The sequence below is a fragment of the Lemur catta genome, chromosome 8, assembly GCF_020740605.2.
Source record: "Lemur catta isolate mLemCat1 chromosome 8, mLemCat1.pri, whole genome shotgun sequence".
NCBI classification, from domain to species: domain Eukaryota; kingdom Metazoa; phylum Chordata; class Mammalia; order Primates; family Lemuridae; genus Lemur; species Lemur catta.
In genome coordinates this window covers 11,609,516-11,627,884 of record NC_059135.1, presented here as the reverse complement: position 1 = coordinate 11,627,884, position 18,369 = coordinate 11,609,516, and the positions used below count along the sequence as shown (strand labels likewise).

The window sequence follows — 18,369 nt, the reverse complement described above, 5'->3', positions numbered from 1 at the left end:
TTGGCAAGTGCTGTTCAGGGGAAAATGTAGCTTAACAAGTTATAGACATGATTACAATTGCTTTGGGATGCATGTTCTCACTTTTGAAGAATGCTTTATAAAAGCAAGTACTTTATTTCTTTAAAAAAAGGCGGAAAAGAAAATATTAATAACACCATATAATTCTAAATCATGGTCCTAGAAAAAATTAAAAAACTAATTTATAACTGAGACATATTGCATTAATTATAATATATATGATATAGAGAGTGTTTTGATATTTTCAAAAATACTATCTATAGTGTTCATTAAATAACTTGATAATTATATTGGATTAAAGTAATTTTATTTATCATCTCTAATAGTATAATGTCAAACAATATTAAATATTGCAAACACATTAGTAATACATTTTCAGAGTGGAGTTCCTAGTGGTTTTAATTTTTTAAAATCTATTTTATTATTGACTTTTATCTTCCTTCTGATTTGAAAGAATGTGTTAGCATGTAGAAAGATGGCAGCTTTTAGATTCAATCAGCCCTGGCTTAAAACTTTCTTTCATCATCCACCTTTGAAACTTCAGTTTTCTCACCTGTGCTATAGAGATATTCATAGCCATTTTAGTAAATATTGTTCCGTGACCATATATGATTAGTGAGATAAGCTATAAGGCAGGATGCACAGTATTTAACATACTGTGAGTGCTCAGTTTACCTCTGTGCACTTTCCCTTGTGTACCTCTCTCCTGCATGCTCAATTAGTGCTCGGATTCATCAGTACAGCCACTCACTTGCTCCAATGTGTCAAGCCAGAATGCCAATCGAAGCCTTTAAAAGTTGTTTTTATGAAGTTTGACAAAAGAAATCTTTCCCTTGCTAAGCAAAGACATCTCTGAAAGAAAGGAAAGTGTTGCTCAAGTTTAGAATTAGGGACAAGGTCTTAGTTCTCTAAAGGCTCTGACTTGTAAGAGAATACCAGTAGATTATAAGAGTATGTAGTTGATTCCAGGGTGTTATTACATCTAACATGGGGGTGCAATTTCATAAAGTAGATTCTGTCCTACTATGAATGGCAAACGTGGCACTGCTTCCTGCATTATTCTACTGGCAATAATTTGCATTTTTCCAGAGTTATAGTGTTCAGTTTTCTCAAGAAGTTCTTTTTTTAAAAAAATTTTTTAAATATTATGATAAGTATAAATCTTGAAATGACAGACATAGCACCTTTTATTTGTATAGATTTATTATAAGGATATGATATGTTTCATTGAATCCATATACTCTAACGGTGATGGAGACTAGTATTCCTATTTTGTAAAGTGAAAAGCTGAGTTAGTCCATAATTTCCCCCAATGTCCCTTCCTATGCAATTCTACTCCCTGAAAACAAGAAATGGACTATTAACTGTCAAAAGCTTAAGGTTTGTTTTTTAATTCTGAACCCATGCATTCATGTAAAGAAGTCATCTCATCACTTATATTGCATAGCATTTTGATGATTAGATATTTATCCACTCATAGATATCTTTTTAAAGGTAAGACATCAATTATTGGCAAATATCATCCTAAGTCATTTCACCCTAGGTCTGGCTGTAGCCATATAAAAAAATAGATGGAATACAAGTTTTCTAATAGCAATATATTTATTTACACTTTGCGTGTGTGTGTGTGTGTGTGTGTGTGTTTCAGGTTTGTGGTTGTGCCATAGTTAAGTACCACAACTACATTTAGAATTATCTCTATTTGGGTGGGTGTGGAGAGCCAGGGGAAAGGCAGTTGGAATGGAAAAAAAGAGATGAAAGCAGGAGGGAAGTAGGATTTTTTGGCTGCTTCAACTCCAATTGTACCCTTCCAGTAGCTACAAATTACTACAAAACACCCATATCCTCTGGCTTCTCTGTGTTCTGATTTTCATTTTTTCTCCCACTTGTATTTGATTTGTGAGTGGTTTATAGGTCTGAGTCTGAGTAAGAAAACTGGGGAAAAGAGCAAGAGGATTGTCATAACAGTTTTTATGAAAGCATGGCTTTGTGAAATTGTGTTGGTCACTTCTTCAGGCTCTTCAAAACTGGGCACAAAGAGCTATCAAAAAGGATTTCTCATATTTCCATAAGTAGTATGCATCTTGCATCTTTGAAATGAGAACTAACAGTCTTGATTGAGAGAAACCATCTTTCAGTTTGAATCAGAAATGATGTGGGCTTCCATAGCTGGACAGAACCCAGCTGGATGGAACCCAGGGTTCATACGAGTTGTAGGCAATGAGATCATGAAGGCAGATGTGACCCTGAGGTCCACATGTTTCAATGGCAACCAAAGTTATGTAGACTTAGTGCTCTTGAAAATAAAAGCCATTGTCATTTCTAGGCAGATAAATGACATGGTGAAAGCAGTTCTCTAGGAACAAAACTGGTGTAGTAATAGTCACGTTCCCTGTATTGTGCTCTGGTAACTACTCCCAACATTATCCCTCTGTCGGCTCGCTTGCCTTTCTCGGAAGCATCCAACTGAAGGACATCATGATGGGAAATGCTATGTGGCTGTGCCCTAGGGTAGCATAATGTGGCAGAGGCACAGGGACAATACTGAAATAATTTCTTCTTGTGGAAAATCTTAGCTTTGATTCTACTTCTGAACACAAGCTGGTCTATAGATGAGAATGATCTCCTGGCCTGTGGGGGATGATCCTTTGAAAGGTAGGTCCTGAGAGGCCTGAGATGGCAGAGCCGTTATATAAGCAGTAACTTCAATCACTTCCAGGCTGAAGGAGTGTACATATGCTTGTCAGAACCACGGAAGCTTCGTGAGTATTGATTTAGAAAAGATATTTTGAAGCTAGCTGGCATTCTCAATGGTAAAAACATTAATCACCACTTAATAGCAATTTTATTCTGGTATTTATGCTTGAGTAAACTACATCGAATAATTACAATGAGAAGTAGGTTAACAGCAAATATAAGCCTTTAATTTTGGAAATTAGATTTCAAGACTTTCGATTGAGACTCGAATGGAAGCCCCTGCTTGATTTCTCTGTCCAGTGCCTCTTACACACCACATGTCCCTTCCAGATAGCAGGTACGTGGGCCACGCCACCTCGTTGTTGGATGATTTGAAGGATGTCTTCTTGAGCAGTAAGTAAACACCATGAGAAGCAGGAGAGAAGCCATGGGAGAGAGAGAGATAGAAGATACAAAGGCAGCAAGGAAGAGGGTTATCTTTTGCACTCTTGGCTTGGTGGATTACAGGCTACAAGTAGACTGCTTGCTGCTAAGCTGATTTTTGGTTTTTCGTAAAAGGTGTTCATTTTTTCCCTGCCTTTCCAGACTGACCTTATAACAATTTGGATGAACCTCTTTTGCGCAAAGTCCAATTATGGTAGGGGTCTAATTAGTTTATAAGCAAAATTATAATTGTAACTTTAATTATTTGGGGAGTTATGGCTGGGTTTGAGTTAGGAAGAAAGGCCTCAGGCTTCAGGTCAATGTGGCTCAGACTTGGAATCACAGTTATTAGGAACATTATTTAGATGGTGCGGTCAGGAAGACGCACACCCCAATGCCTGTGGCTGCCTAGAAGACATTGGAAATGAGTACTTTCTCATTCTGACAGAAACAAGAGTATAGCAAATATATGATTCTGCTCTATGGAAAGTTTTATTACCAGGGAAATGAAAATGACAACAGGCTCTTTGCCCCAGCGTGGAGATCACCGCTGGGATGAGGTGCAACTGGAAAGACAAGCCTGTTTAAAGAGGGCAGAGAAAACTCTGCTCAAGCTAATTGTTGCCACGTTTCTCTGATTTTTCAAGAGAAGCCCAAATCCAGTCTCTGTTGGCCTCACCATTGCCTTTTCTCCCGCCACACCCCACCTTTATCTTCCTCTCTCTTTATATGTAAACTCCTGATTTGTTTTTTCCACCTTGCCTCAAAAATCTTAAGTATTGTGCAGTTTATACAAAACACAACTGCAAGCCCGATGCAGCTTTGCATTCCTCAGTTTGGGCCCTCTGGTCCTTTCTAGACTGAGGCCCAGACAAGTGGCATGACTTGTCCAGAGCTAGTAAAATAGCAAACTGGCTCCAGAACCAAGTTATTGTGATTGCCAGTGTGTTTCTTCTCTTATAACATACTGTGCTTGTATTGCACAATGCATTGTAGTGGAGAAAAAGTATTTTGCAGGTACTTCCCTAGCTCAATTCAAGGTTACAAGAATGAAAAATGGTTTTTAGCTTTTTCAGCAATTATTACAAAAGTCTGTTTCTTGAGGATTAGCATATTCTGTTTGCCTGTGAACTTCCTTCTCTTTTACTAGATAAAGCAAATGTTTACTGAGATGTGGCTTTCCCTCATTTATCTGGGGCCAAGTCTATATGTACTATTAAAAATCAATATTTCATAATGAAATTAAACTTGAAATTAAATTAATGCTAATGCAAGTGATTAAGAGAATATACTTAGTGAAAAACATCAATAATTGTATAATTGTATTTTATATAATTGAATTTTATCTTGTAATACTGCTTGTTCCTTCAGGGAATATCTCTTTAAAACCCTCTACATATAAACTTCTTACTCATTTAAAACAATGTAAATTAACTCTGAAACCTGCTCAGAGGTTTTTTTCTTTATTGCAAACAATTACCTTAATCAATGAATAGCTGAAATTGTATATGTAGTCATGACTAGATTTAATTGCTGAAAAATATATTGTGTCTTCTTTATTGGAAAACAATAAATCACATTTTTTCTGTAGCCATTTTTACTTTCAAAGGGCAAAAACGTTATAATCATAAGATAGTATAAAGTCAAATCAAGAATCGTATATTGTTTTTTAAGCTTATCACATGGTTTTGTCTGTGGACACAGATAATATTTTTTATATTTTAACATTAATCAGCTTTCTTCTGAAAAGCCTCATTTTGCATGGTAATATATGAATATATTACATCATATAACACTTATGCTTACAGTAGATGTCCTTCACAACTTTATACAAATTTTAATGGAGCAATACTTTAAGTCAATTTCAGACACTTAAGAATTAAATCACAAATCACCTCTTTCTTGTGCAATATTATCATTTCTCAAAGCCATTGCATTTTTCTGCACCTTTACACAGAAAAATACACTTATTATACCTGTATGTATGTTCTGTGTACATGTATAAAGAGGCAAATACCATGTCATTCACACCTGGGTAGATGGTGCATTATTGGTTAGATAGGTTTTCATTGTATGTTTGATCATAGTCTTTCACCAGAGAGCATGTGCTAAATCATATACACTTGCCAATTTGCATTTAGCATTTGTTCCTAAGAGATACAAAGTTAGTATCCTATTCTGCTTTTGCATTTACTTGTCATCTTGCAATGTAGTCAACAGACACTAATATCTCACCATACTAGTGAATATACTTAGAGAAGTATAAATATGTATGGAAGGATTACTGCGCTATATTTGTTTGCTACCATGAAACTGAGGAAAAGAGGGTTTGTTGAAATGATCTGCAGTATGGCTGATAAAACAAACAAACAAAAAAATATCTTCAGAGTGACATCCTTTGGGGCAGTATCCAGAGCAGATAATGTGTTTTCAATACACAAGTACATAGAGGTACTTACAATGAGTAAGCGATTTGAAGGTGAGATGAGTTAGATGTATTCTCATGTAGCAAGAAAAGAATCATTGTTCTTATTGTTATTTTACTTGTTATTATTTACCACTTGGAAATGTCCTCTGTCAGGATGCTCCATCCAGTAAATATTTCAGTAACAACTTCCTTAAGAAGGAAGCCAGGAGAAAGGGAAAGTGAAGAGCAGAGAAGAACTACCTTTGCAATTCAACCTTGGGGTATTAAAAACAATTCATTGAAATATTCTGGGTCCTTATGAGTGTATCCTTGTGGGTTAGAGGTAAGGAACAGTGGATGGAGGGTCCAGTGTGGGGGAAGGGAGGTTATTGTGTTCTGCTCTATTGATAAACCCTTTTCACACCCAGGACGGAATCTGTCTCCAGAGACTGCTAACTCATCATCTTTAGCCTCTTCTAAACTTGATTTTATCATCTGAAAAATGGTAATTGCAGGGTTGTTGAGAGGCTAAAATGAAATGAAGAAGACAGGATTCATATAGTGTCTTGCCCACTGTGAGGAGACACTATAGTTATTATGCCCATGACCTTGAAAATAATGAAGTCAATGAAGACAATGGTAGTGATGACAATAATGAAAAATAATAAGGGCAAAGTTTCATCTCCCTATCAGTTTTGATTGTTTATAAATCCTCTAATCTTTCAGCAGCAAACTCTACAGCCTTTATGGAATCTAGCACACTTTTCCATGTCATTGGCTATGTGAAGTTAAAGTACCATAATAATAGTGTGTGTGTGCATGGGCATGTGTGTTATGCCAGTGAGGACCATTTTAATTATAATTAGGTTTGAGGCAATCTAGTGTAATAAGTGCACAGACTTTAGTATTTGGTATATTTAGTCTTGAATTGCAATTCCAAGTCGGACTTCTACTAGGCATACATGCTTCAACATGTTACTTAATCTATTCAAGCCTCGTTTTATAGTCTAAAATATAGCAATAAGGGATGCTTCAGAATTATTAAACTTTAAGGGGAATTGATATATGCTCAGAGCCCATAAAGTGCCTGGAACATGCCCATGTGCAATCAATTATGGTAGCTGGTATTATTACATTGTCAATGTTGTTATGATTATTTCTTGGATTGTAACAATTCTTCACTCCAAAGTCATATGATCAAAGGTGTATATAAATTGCAAACTTATTTCAGAATTTTATGGTATCATTGAAGAATGTTTTGAGATCATTTCTTTAGATCAAAAATCTCAAGATACAGAATTTTATTAGCTTTAGGTCACCACGTTTTCTTGAATGACATTATTTATTGACATATCTTCTTTAGTAGAACTTTTGTAATTTTAATTTTTTAAATCACATAACGAGATTTACAGAACAATTCAATAATCTAATCATAAATGTATGATATATGTGCATAAAAATGCTTATAAATACATGCATACATATATAAATGTATCCAGGATGGATAGATTATACTTGCAATAATTTGCCAAGGCAAAAAATCTATCTGATTTCTCCTCCCCAAACCTCAGTTGATTCTTTACTTGTATGCAGTGCCCAGAATATAGGGACAGAGAATGGGAAGGGTCAGACCCTGAAGGAATGTTTCTGTACCATCTTGACTTAGTATAACCTCTTACCATCTTTTGCTAGAGTTTCTGTATTTCTCAAAGTGTGACACTCAGACTATCTTCCATCAGAATAGCCTGGGAAGCCTAATAACATTATAACTGCCTGAAAGCCACCTTACCCAGACCTACAGTCAGAATTTCTAACAGTGGTGCCTAATAATTTGCATTTCGATAAACTCCCAAGGGAGGTTGAATGTATACTAAAGCTTAGGAAGCATTGGTTTTTGTCCCTTAACTTCAACCAAATGGCCAAGATTGATGCCCAGAGTTTGAAAAAGAGTTGTTCTTGGCTATAGAACACCAAAAGTATGATTCACATGGCATTGAGGACTGAATTTCAGGTTAGGTGCCTCTTGGGGTTTATAAATCACAGGAAATATTTTGAACCTTGTACAGTTTGGTGTATTGTTGGATTCAATTGAACCTAAGTGGAATGAAATCATTCATTAAATGGAAGATTTCCAAAAGCACCTTTCCTGAAAATATGTCAGATGACATTACACTTAGAGTCATCCATTTGCTTTTTTATTCATTCATTTTTATGAACATTTATTGCATACTTCTATTACAGGCTAAGGTTATGAAGATTAATAGCAGAGCCCCTGTCTTCAAAGAGCTCACAGGCTACTGGGGGTAGAGAAGCTTTTATTTTTATAAGTGTCCATTTTTTAGTTGATGCCAAATCAGTACATTCAATCCTCTCAAGAAACCTGAGGTTTTATTATTTTCATCTTACAGATAAACAAACAAGGTCTCAGAAAGGTTAGGCAACTTGTCCCAGATCTCACAACTAGTAAGTGGTAGCACCAGGTCATCTTATCCCTTTTAACCATTTTATACTGTCTCCTAAGAAAATTAAAAAATAAAAAACACATGCACAAGTAGTATAGTTATTATTAAAGAGGGGTGTGCATTGTATTCGAGAAGCTTGAAATAAGCTATAATTGTCACTGTTTAGCATGGTAGTTGAAACCAAACTCCATCCCTGAAAGTGACTTGTGACAATGTGTCTTGAGTAAAGGACATCATTATAAAATTGAAGGGTTAAAACGTGTTTTCCTCATTTTATAGGCAGAGAAAATGAGGAATAGATATATAACTTGAAACTCTATTTTTGTTTCTAACCATGCTACTGTAAGGCTTCTTCTTTTATAATTATTAAATCTTCCTGGTGAATGAGTTTTGTATAATTGATGACAGAAGCAAGCTCAGATATGTAAAAACAAATAGCATATGTGACTTAAAATATCAACATGTGATATTTTTCATTATGTGCCTGGTAGTTGATGAGAAGTTGTATATCAAGGGGGATCTTCAGATCTAGAAAAAGAGAGGTTAATGTGTGTGTACCCATGATTGTGCATTCAAAAGCAACTCTGAAATCGACATGGCTCTCATTTTATCAATATATCTATATCTCAAAACTAAATTTAGAGATGGGAAATAAACACTGTCATTCCAGTACAATGCCTCAGGTATAGACTTGCCTAATAATTCCTTCATAAAACATACATTCTGCATCAACATTGCTGATAAATGAGGGAGAATTATAAGGGAATTACTAAAGAAACACTTGATGAGTATATCAGAGTTAAAGATAAAAAATAGGCAAAAAACTATGGAAAAAACCTGAAGCTATACCAAAGATGCCTATTATTTCAAATAATATAATCAATATCTAAAAGCTAGGTACATTTTATATATAATCTTTAATTCTTATAATATCTCAGGCAAGAAAGCAAGATAACTTGTACAACATCACTGAATTGAGGTTGAAAGCCCAGGATAAAATTCTGGTCAATGGAATTGAAAAAAAATCCCCCCATTTTTGGTATTGTACATATTGTACAATATTATCTATTCGAATAGCTTCATTTTGGCCTTCAGTTAAAGGGGGGAAAATAATTTAGGGCAAAATAATATTCCTAGCCTTTAATTTGTACTTTTCAAAGTTGCATAAATGTTGTTTACAAGTAATTATAAACCCACATGGATTATTTGACTGTACCTTTTAAATTTTAGCATAAAAAATATTATGATGTTGGGTCACCTCTATATATTTCCAAAGTATCAATTGCTTTATAAAAGATATGTGGATCCAGCATGCTTATCCAGAGAAAAAGACTTTTTTTCTGTATGATGATCACTTATAATAGTTGTCATTTGATAACCAAGAAAGCAATTTTATTAGTGAATATGCTAACAAGTGCAGATAATTATAACCCTTCCTTCTCTATGTTGTATAAATTTCAAAAGTTTTATTGAAGGCTAATGTTGTTGCTTAAACTGTGTAAAGTTGACCCCTAGCTTCCAAAATATACTTTGACAAAAAGAAAAGTGTAATTCATTAAAATTGGGAGGAAAAAGTTCTCAAAATAAACGTTTATATTTAAGTTGAGTCACCACAGTGACACATCACAGGCAGCTAAGCAATCTCTGCAGGATTATTAAAAGAAGGGACTGACCTAGTCTTAAATCTCTTATCTACACAATTTAAACCAATTTACCTACTTTATCTCTTTTAATTCCATCATTTTGCTTTTCTTATAATGATGGAATCATAAAATGTATAGTTGACATGTCCAAATAATTTATCTAAATAAATTGCCAGAACTGCTTTTAAATCTAGGTCTCATCATTTCTGGTTTATCTAATGGGCCAAACTTAACATGAAAAATATTGTAAGCCCATGTGAATCAATACTCTTGATTTTGTTTTACAGCCCTTTTTATAGCACCAATACTGACATTATTCTTTTGGGTCTGCCATCAGACAGTTCTAATAGATACTTATTTTAAGGGTCAATTGATTGCTTAGTTGAAAGCATATTTAGGAAAGAGTATGATGATAGGACAACAGTAGTTTGATCTAGTAACCACCTACTATGGTGAAGATAAGTGGAAATTTAACAAGCTTTCTTACATTTAACTTAGCTGTTAAAAATTATTTTTCACCCTTTTTATAGGTCTAGCATACTATTTATTTGACCTTCTTAGATACTATATTCATAATAATAAACTGATTATTATTTTATTAATTAGTTGTATTTTTTATCTTGCATGATAGTTTATGGGTTAGCAAATTTTTTTTTTTCTGTAAAAGGCCAGGTCGTAAATATCTTAGGCTTTGTGAACCATATGGTCTCCGTCCCAGGTGCTCAATTGTACTTTGTAGACAATACATCAACAAATGGGTACATCTGTGTGCCGAAAAACTTCATTTATGTACACTGCTATTGCATTTCATATAATTTCCATGTGCTACAAAATACTCTTCTTTGATTTTTTTTCAACTATTTAAAAGTGTAAAAAAAAAATTCTTACTCATGGACTGTACTTAGACAGTGGGCTGTAATTGGCCAGTGAGTTGCAGTTTGCTAATCCCTGTACTTTATCTTGAAGATATATGTGAAAAAGCCATGACATGCATTTATTTTTTTCTGTATGTTTTATTCATAAAGAATTAACCTATTTTCCCACTAAATGGAAGGGGAAGAACATTTTCAATGAGCGCAATAACACACCTGGCTGAACTCATGACTCAGGTTAGAGTGAGCACAGCCGCAGGTGACTCGCTGCCTCCACTTGTCTCTGACGAAGTTGCATCCCCTTCTTGAATGACACCCACTGGCCTTCATGCCTTGTCTTCCTTGCTGCCTCACCAATGCTGTCCATGGTCTCCTGGGGAAACTTTCTGTGGAGTAAAGAGAAAATCCAGAGAACTTGGATGACTTTTAGCTTCCTTTCCATGAGGTTAAAGCATACCCTCCTCATGCAGGAAATAATTTCTCATAAAATGGACAACCCAGGTTGAATAAGTGGACACAGAGAAAGCAACAGAATATTGATAATTTTCTCCCAGGTCATCTGAAAATTAGTATCAATTGCTGTGCCTATCAGTTAAGAAATTAAATTTTAGTCTCAAGATTAAGTCTCAAGACTCACAGCTGAACTTAATTCCAAGGTTAACAAGGCACTAGATTGACATTTTTTCTGTCTCTTAAGTCTCTGATAAATTATTTTTTTCACATGCTAACTAATGAGACACAAAAATCAAAATCAGTAGCGATATGCATGCTTTTATCAGTTTTATTCTGGTATCATTTTTAATATTGAAATACTCCAAGTGTTTATCTCAGAGTATTCTTTTTCTCTTTATGATTTATGTATTTTTGAAAACTGAATATTTTAAATAAATATTATGGGGATTTATTATTGTACTGCATTGCTATTCCTTTGTTTTTTGAATAAAATATACTCTTAATCTCAGGAAGTACTTAACTTTATTTTCTTGAGAAAGTAATTATTGAAATGAGCTAAAGGCTCCTTCTTATTTGTGTTACTCCTGATGCATTGAAGGATCAGTAGATAAGATCATATGCTTCAGTTCACTGCCTCCTACAACCGTGTGAAGTATAAAGTATGTACTAATATATATAATGTATGCATAAATTATCTACACCATACGTAAAATGTATATGTGAGGTATATAAATATACATACTATGTATATAATAGTTAAGCACCAATATTTATTCAATATACAGTATATAGGAAGTTCAGAGATATACATGACTTTTCAGGGTCACACAACATAAGGATCTCAATCAAATCGTTTTATTTTTATTATTATACCATGTTTCTTCCTTTAAAAGAATGAAAGATACAGTTAAAACTAGCATTTGGAAAGAATGTGGTCTTTTCACTTGATTTTTAAATACTTACACTTTTTAAATTTTAGAAGAGTTTTAAATTTACAGAAAAGTTACAAAGAGTACAGAGGGTTCTGGTATATCCACACTATTGTTTCACCTATTGTCAGGTGTGGTTTTGGGAGGTGTCCTGGTTCTTTGGCTTCTTGCTTGGAAGAATTGCAAGCAGGGCCAGTGTGACAGAGTGATGACAGACACAAAGTACTTCCACACAGGCTTTATTGCAAAGCAAAAGTAAGTTTGAGAGAGAGAGAGGAACAGGTCTTTTGCCATGAATGGAGATGACCCTGAGTTTAAAGACAGAGTATAGAAAGTATAGTACACTCTCAAAGCCAGTAGAAAGCAGACTGTTCCAATTAGGAACAGCATCATCCCAGGATTAGGGTCTGTTCTTTATGCTAATCCCTAATAATATGTTAAGCTGTGGGTAGAATATTCATGTCTTTCAGGGAGGTGGGTGGAAATTCCTGGAATTATGTACCCTTCTGTTTTTTATCCTTGTATGGCTGGCTCCAGAACTGTCATGGCGCTGGGGGGCGGAGGTGTGAGTTTTACTATGTTAATGAAGGAAAGTTCAGCTTCGGTCATAAACTCCTACCTTCTGTGCATGCTCCCAGTTGGGAAAAGTCCCTAACCTCAAGTTCTTGCTGTTGTGGTTTCTTTTCTCTGTTTTTATTGGTCCTGACCCTTGGCCCTTGACCACATCCCCTTGTCCCCTGCCATGCAACCTGCATGTCTAACCACCCGCCTTGCCACCTGCATACCTTCATCCCTACCTAGCACTATCGTTAATTTCTTACATCACTATGGTTCATTTGTCACAACTAATGAATCAATATTATTACAGTATTATCAGATAAAGTCCATACTTTATTCTGATTCCCCTGGTTTTTATCTAAGGTCCTTTTTCTGCTCCAGAGTACCTTCCAGGACAGCATATAAATTACATTTAGTCATTTGGTCTCTTTAGCCTTGTCTAGGCTATGACAATTTCTCAGACTTTCCTCATTTTGGATGACCCTTAACTACTTTGAGGAGTACTAGCCATGTATTTTGCAGAATGTCTCTCAATTTGGGTTTGTCTGGTGTTTTTCTCATGATTAGAGTGGAGTTACTGGTTTTGGAGAGGAAAATGGCAGAGGTAAAATGCTGTCATGTCGTCACATTATAACAGTACATACTATATACTGTTATATATAGAATACAGAATTATATTCTATAATACATTCATTAATCTCATCTTAATGTAGAAATTATTTTCTTGGGTATTTTAAATGAGAAAAAATATTTGCAGATTTAACATAAGAAGATTCTATACTAAATGCCACATATTTGTCAACATTTTAAAATGTATGTTTTATTTTGAATTGGCTATCTTCCAACAACCTGTATTTGAATTATCTTCTAATAGCTAGCCCTCTTTCATGTACTGGGCAATGCTTTCTCACTGACCATACATCTCATTTCCAAAAGAGGGGAGTTAAATATTATAGGGTCAGTCTGAAAAAAAAAGTCCTTTTCTTCTATTAATATTTCAAACCATTTTATCAATCAAGTGAACACATAACTATTTTAAAATAAAAAAACGTAAATAATTTAAAAATCCATGCTTTATCATTGTCCTTTTTTTTTTTTTTTTTTTCCTTTTTTTTGTAGAGACTGGGTCTCGTTCTTTTGCCCAGGTTGGTCTTGAATTCCTGGGCTCAAGTGTTTCTCTCATCTCAGCCTCCTAAAGTGCTGGGATTACAGGCCTGAGCCACCATGCCTGGCCTTTAACTCTTTACTCTTACACTTTTAGTCTTTAGGTTTTTAAGAAATTTACTATTCTTAGTATATTCACACACCCATATAGCATACATTTCTGTTTGACACAAAAATGCATTATTTTTATAGATAATGCAATGCAGTCTATACATACATGAAATGTTACAACTATGAAATATATTGGTGACCCTCCTGTCAAAGCAATATAGGAAAATTATCTTGTAGTCACACATGCTGATTTATACCATAAAATAAATTAAGTAATGCATAACTTAATGCTTGTGTGGACAAGTAAATAAAACAAAAATATAGAAGTGATGCTGTAAGTAATATCTTGCCTTAAAGGAGTTTGGAGGTTTTGCAATTACATTGAAAAATGTAAACCTCAGAAGAGTTTACTAAGATTATCTGGATAATTTTTTGAGCAGCAGCAAAAACTGTTCTATGATGATAGCTTCTATTCAACTCATAAAACTTTTATTGAGAGCCTAGGACAGTGTTCTACATGTCAGGACTACTGAGATGAATGAGATTTGGGGACTGTCCCCTGGGAATTCCTGGCTTATAAATTTGGTTATGACAATTTTAAGTTACTCAATAAATTTCTGCTTGTATTTTCACCAAAATAGATTTACTGTATCTTTATTGCATACATTATCATGTTATAAAAATGCATTTTAAAACATGAAAGTCTTTTGAAAAATTTCAAAATTGTCGCTTTCACACTCTCCTGTTGGAACACAAACCTATTCATTAGATTAACTCACGAAACACCTAGAATTTTATTTAAAAAGTGAACTTCCACGTCCAAGGTCTTGAGCCAGGAACTAGAGGATACCAAATGGCATAAAACACAGCTCATCCTTTCAAGAAACTTTATATTAAGTTAGGCACATACAAGATATTTATCCAAGTGTATCATTTTCTGGGCTCCAAGTCCAAGCCAGTGATTTAGATTTAATTATTAATATTTGATAAGCACTTTTTATTCACTCATAAAGCCATACACATGTTTATAGTTTTTAGTAGCAGGGTAATACATACAACAATTACTATTATTACAATTTCTAAATAAAATTCAGGCAATGGCGCATGCTGTAGTAGAAAGACTATCAACTTTGGAGTCAGATAGACTTGAATTTGATATAGGTCTGTATCACTAATTAGATGTGATTTTAACCTAGTTCCTTAAACGTTCTGAGACTCAGTGTTATAATTGCAGGGCTAGATAAATTCTAACTTTCAGTGAGGGTGGCAGAGAGTAGGTATGGAAAACTACCAGATATTTGTCAGCATTAGAATTATAAGATTTGGGCAGTGCTTTACTGTTTTTAAAATGAGTTGATCTTCATTATCCCGTTTAAACCTCATGCCAACTTCTGAAAGTGAGGTATTATCAATTCACTTTTTCAGATAAAGAAGCCAATGAGCTGAATGACCAATACCCATCCAGGATTAAGTCCATGTTTTCTAGCTCTAGGTCCTGCCCTCTCCGTAAAAGATTAGGAATTGTGAGAATTCTATTTAGCCTTGTTCACACCAAAACTTACCTGCCTGGCTTTGGGCAAGATACATAGCTACCTGAAGTCTTAGCTTCCTTATCCATGCATAAAGAGTGTTGTACTAATCTATCTTCCCAGTTCCTTCCAGTTCTGTGTACACATTCAGAAGCAGTATAGTGTAGTTTTTAAAGACATGGGTGTTGGAAATAGAGTTTCAACTCATGACTGTTCCATTTGTGGGCTCTATAAGTTGCCAAATCTCTTTAAGTATCATTTTTTTCATCATTATGGGTTAATAAATAGTACTTACTTCAGCACATCATCATAAAGAATAAATGAATTAAACTATACAAAGTACTTATAACGAGATCTAACATAGAGTAAACATTATATACGTATTTGTTCTGATTACCATTATCCTAAAACACCAAGTTCAGTTACTTTAAGTGAGCTGTTTTAATGGTTCCAAGTCATAGAGTAGATTTGCTCAAACAATTAAGTGAAAGCTTTCCCGTCCTGGCTGAGTTCATGACCTGAATTCATTGCTGTCCTTGTGTGACAGACTTAACATGGTAGCTTTGTTCCAAAGAACAGTAACTGGTAGACATGGTACCACATGTACCTGAGAGCAATATTTACCTGTCCAGTAGTGTATGTGTGTGTGTGTGTGTGTGTGTGTGAATCAATATACAGTACACACTGCGTTTCCTCCTGGTAATCCAAATGACCTGATTAATCTATTTCTCTAAATTTCTGGAAGTAACCAGTATCTGTATCAATGTGATTATAGAGGACAATGACTCTAACTTAGACATTTGCTGAAACATCAAAAACTATAGCAAATCTTTTTTACAGAAGAATCACTTACGCATTCATATTCCAAGCATATGGTGTACACTGAAAATCATTTTGATAGGAAAAATTATTAAAAATACTAATTCCACTGCACACTATTTATAAACAAACGGAAGTGTTTCTAAATTATTTCAAGAATAAAAATGTTCATTAACGTCTTTAAAACATATTATGTTCATGTTAGACTTTCCTGAAAAGTAATTCCAATAACTGAATTTAGAAATATGGGGACCTATGAAACAATGGAGCCAACATAAAAGTAATAAGTAAATATTTGGCAAATTTCATAAAAAGATAAAATATAAAGGTTTCATTTTCATATCATGAACTTTTAGAACATATTGGAAAAATATTCATATCCGAATTATTGTTAAATATCATGATGTCTGCTGATTTATATGCAAAGTTTATTTATAGTTTCCATGCCTTCATTTTTGCTTTGTAAGAATTATTATATTTCTTAATTTGTTTAAAGAATTTTTAAAGGAGATATAAAACAGCTGAAATTGTTCTAAGCAACTACTAGCATAGTGCAAAAAAGTATGCCTTCATTCCATTTTTTTTTTCCTTCTGTATTCACTATTTCTTTTTTGCTAGGTGGCATGCATGCAGTGGTTTCATGGAGACCATACAATGCTTGAGATGATTGAGAAAAAGCGTTGCTTGTGCAAGGAAATAAAGGATAGACAGAAAACGGAAAAGGGCCTTTGCAAACAGGATAGCATGCCTATCCTACCCAGCTGGAAGAAGAATGCAGGTGCAAAGAAGTACAGCCCTCCACCCTATTCTAAACAGCAAACGGTGTTCTGGGATACTGCCATATGAGTGTGCGCAGGATGGCGTGAGCGCCTCAGTACTCACTACGAAGAGGGAGGTCGACTCGGTCATGTGATAATTAACTGTTCCATATCTTCTCTGTTGGAGTGGAATGCCAGGGCAAGCTGTGCCTACCCGTGGCAAGTTCAAGATAAAATGAATATGTCCTTGCAGTAAAGGCCCACTTATTTTATCCTGGATTATTTTGAATCCAGAAGATATTGAAATGTACATATTTTACTAGTTTATGGGTGACATCTGAAATAATACACATTATACGTATATAAATTACAGAAAGATCAAGAGTTTACTATATGATATAATTTCGGTATCAACTGGTTTGCTATCTCTTTTATATGTAATCCCTTGATGCCTTTTATTATTAATTTTTGCATTTAAAAATGTTGTTTTCCCTTGCCCATATTTGGCTTCTGTACAAGAGCTCACAGCTATAAATCATGTTCAACGACATAATATATGATCTGGTGCTAGTAATGTAGAAGTTGACTATCATATTTGTTAAGAGCATCTGTTACTTTTTAAGTTTTTAAGGATTTGACAGGAAATGAATGCAAATGTGATGCTTAATTTGGACTTCCAAGCTACATTGACACCAATATTTTTGTTACATTGGCTTTATAAGAATTTCTTTTCAATATCCTCTTGTTTATACTAAGCAGTGATGAGTCAGACTCCAGAGCAAATAATTAGGATCTATTTGGACATCCCAGCAGAAAACATTTTCTTTAGAAATGACTTTAGGGACATGTGTCCTTGCATCATTGATCTGATTGCAGGAGACCAGGGTTCACTGTGACAATGGAAGGAACAAGGAATCAAGAGCTGATGAGCGTGATGACTTTCAGGAAAGTGGGACCAGTGGCATTGTAGCCACCATAGTCACCATTTTTAAGTAACTTTTCATGTGTATGCTTGCTTCCCCTAGAAAATGAGAAATAAACATTAAACTACACCAGTTTGCATCATTTAGTACACTAAATGCCAATCTTTCTCAAAATTTAGGTTCCTTAATAAAAAAGTATTTCTTGTCAATTTTTTAGACTAGTTATCACCACATTTTTGGGTCATAATCTTCTGTGCATGATCATCTCACCCATTCTTACTGATTATGACACCATGACCAAAGAATTATGACCACTTCTTATTTTATTTTGTTTTAAGGAAGAAACAGGAAATACAGGGGATGGGGGATGGGGTGGATTCAATTTTATGTGGTGGTAAAATTTAAGTTAAAAAAAAATCATATATATCTTTTAAGAGTAACTTGTTAATTGAATATAAATATTGCCACGGATGAATAAAAAAGAAACTATCACATATATTTTGTATATTTAAATTACTATTTATGCTTCCAAAAATTGACAGTATGTGGTTCTTTGTTAACAATCAATTTAGTATTATATTTCTGAGAGAAAAAGTGTGTGTTTGAAGTTATTGTCATAGTGGTTTTCCTCGTAAGGGTATTGACAGCAATAGTTCCGTGCTG

At 34.4% G+C, this 18,369-nt stretch overlaps 1 protein-coding gene across 1 annotated transcript in view; it reads left to right on the top strand.

The window, feature by feature from the left end:
* The window catches only part of NYAP2 (neuronal tyrosine-phosphorylated phosphoinositide-3-kinase adaptor 2), a 163,671-nt gene extending 145,829 nt beyond the window's left edge, over window positions 1-17,842 (top strand). Inside the window, exon 6 of the mRNA XM_045559318.1 lies at window positions 16,644-17,842. Within this exon, the coding sequence (XP_045415274.1) occupies window positions 16,644-16,871 (228 nt within the window). The 3' untranslated portion in view covers window positions 16,872-17,842. The remainder of the gene's footprint in view (window positions 1-16,643) is intronic.
* Window positions 17,843-18,369: the final 527 nt, after the last annotated feature.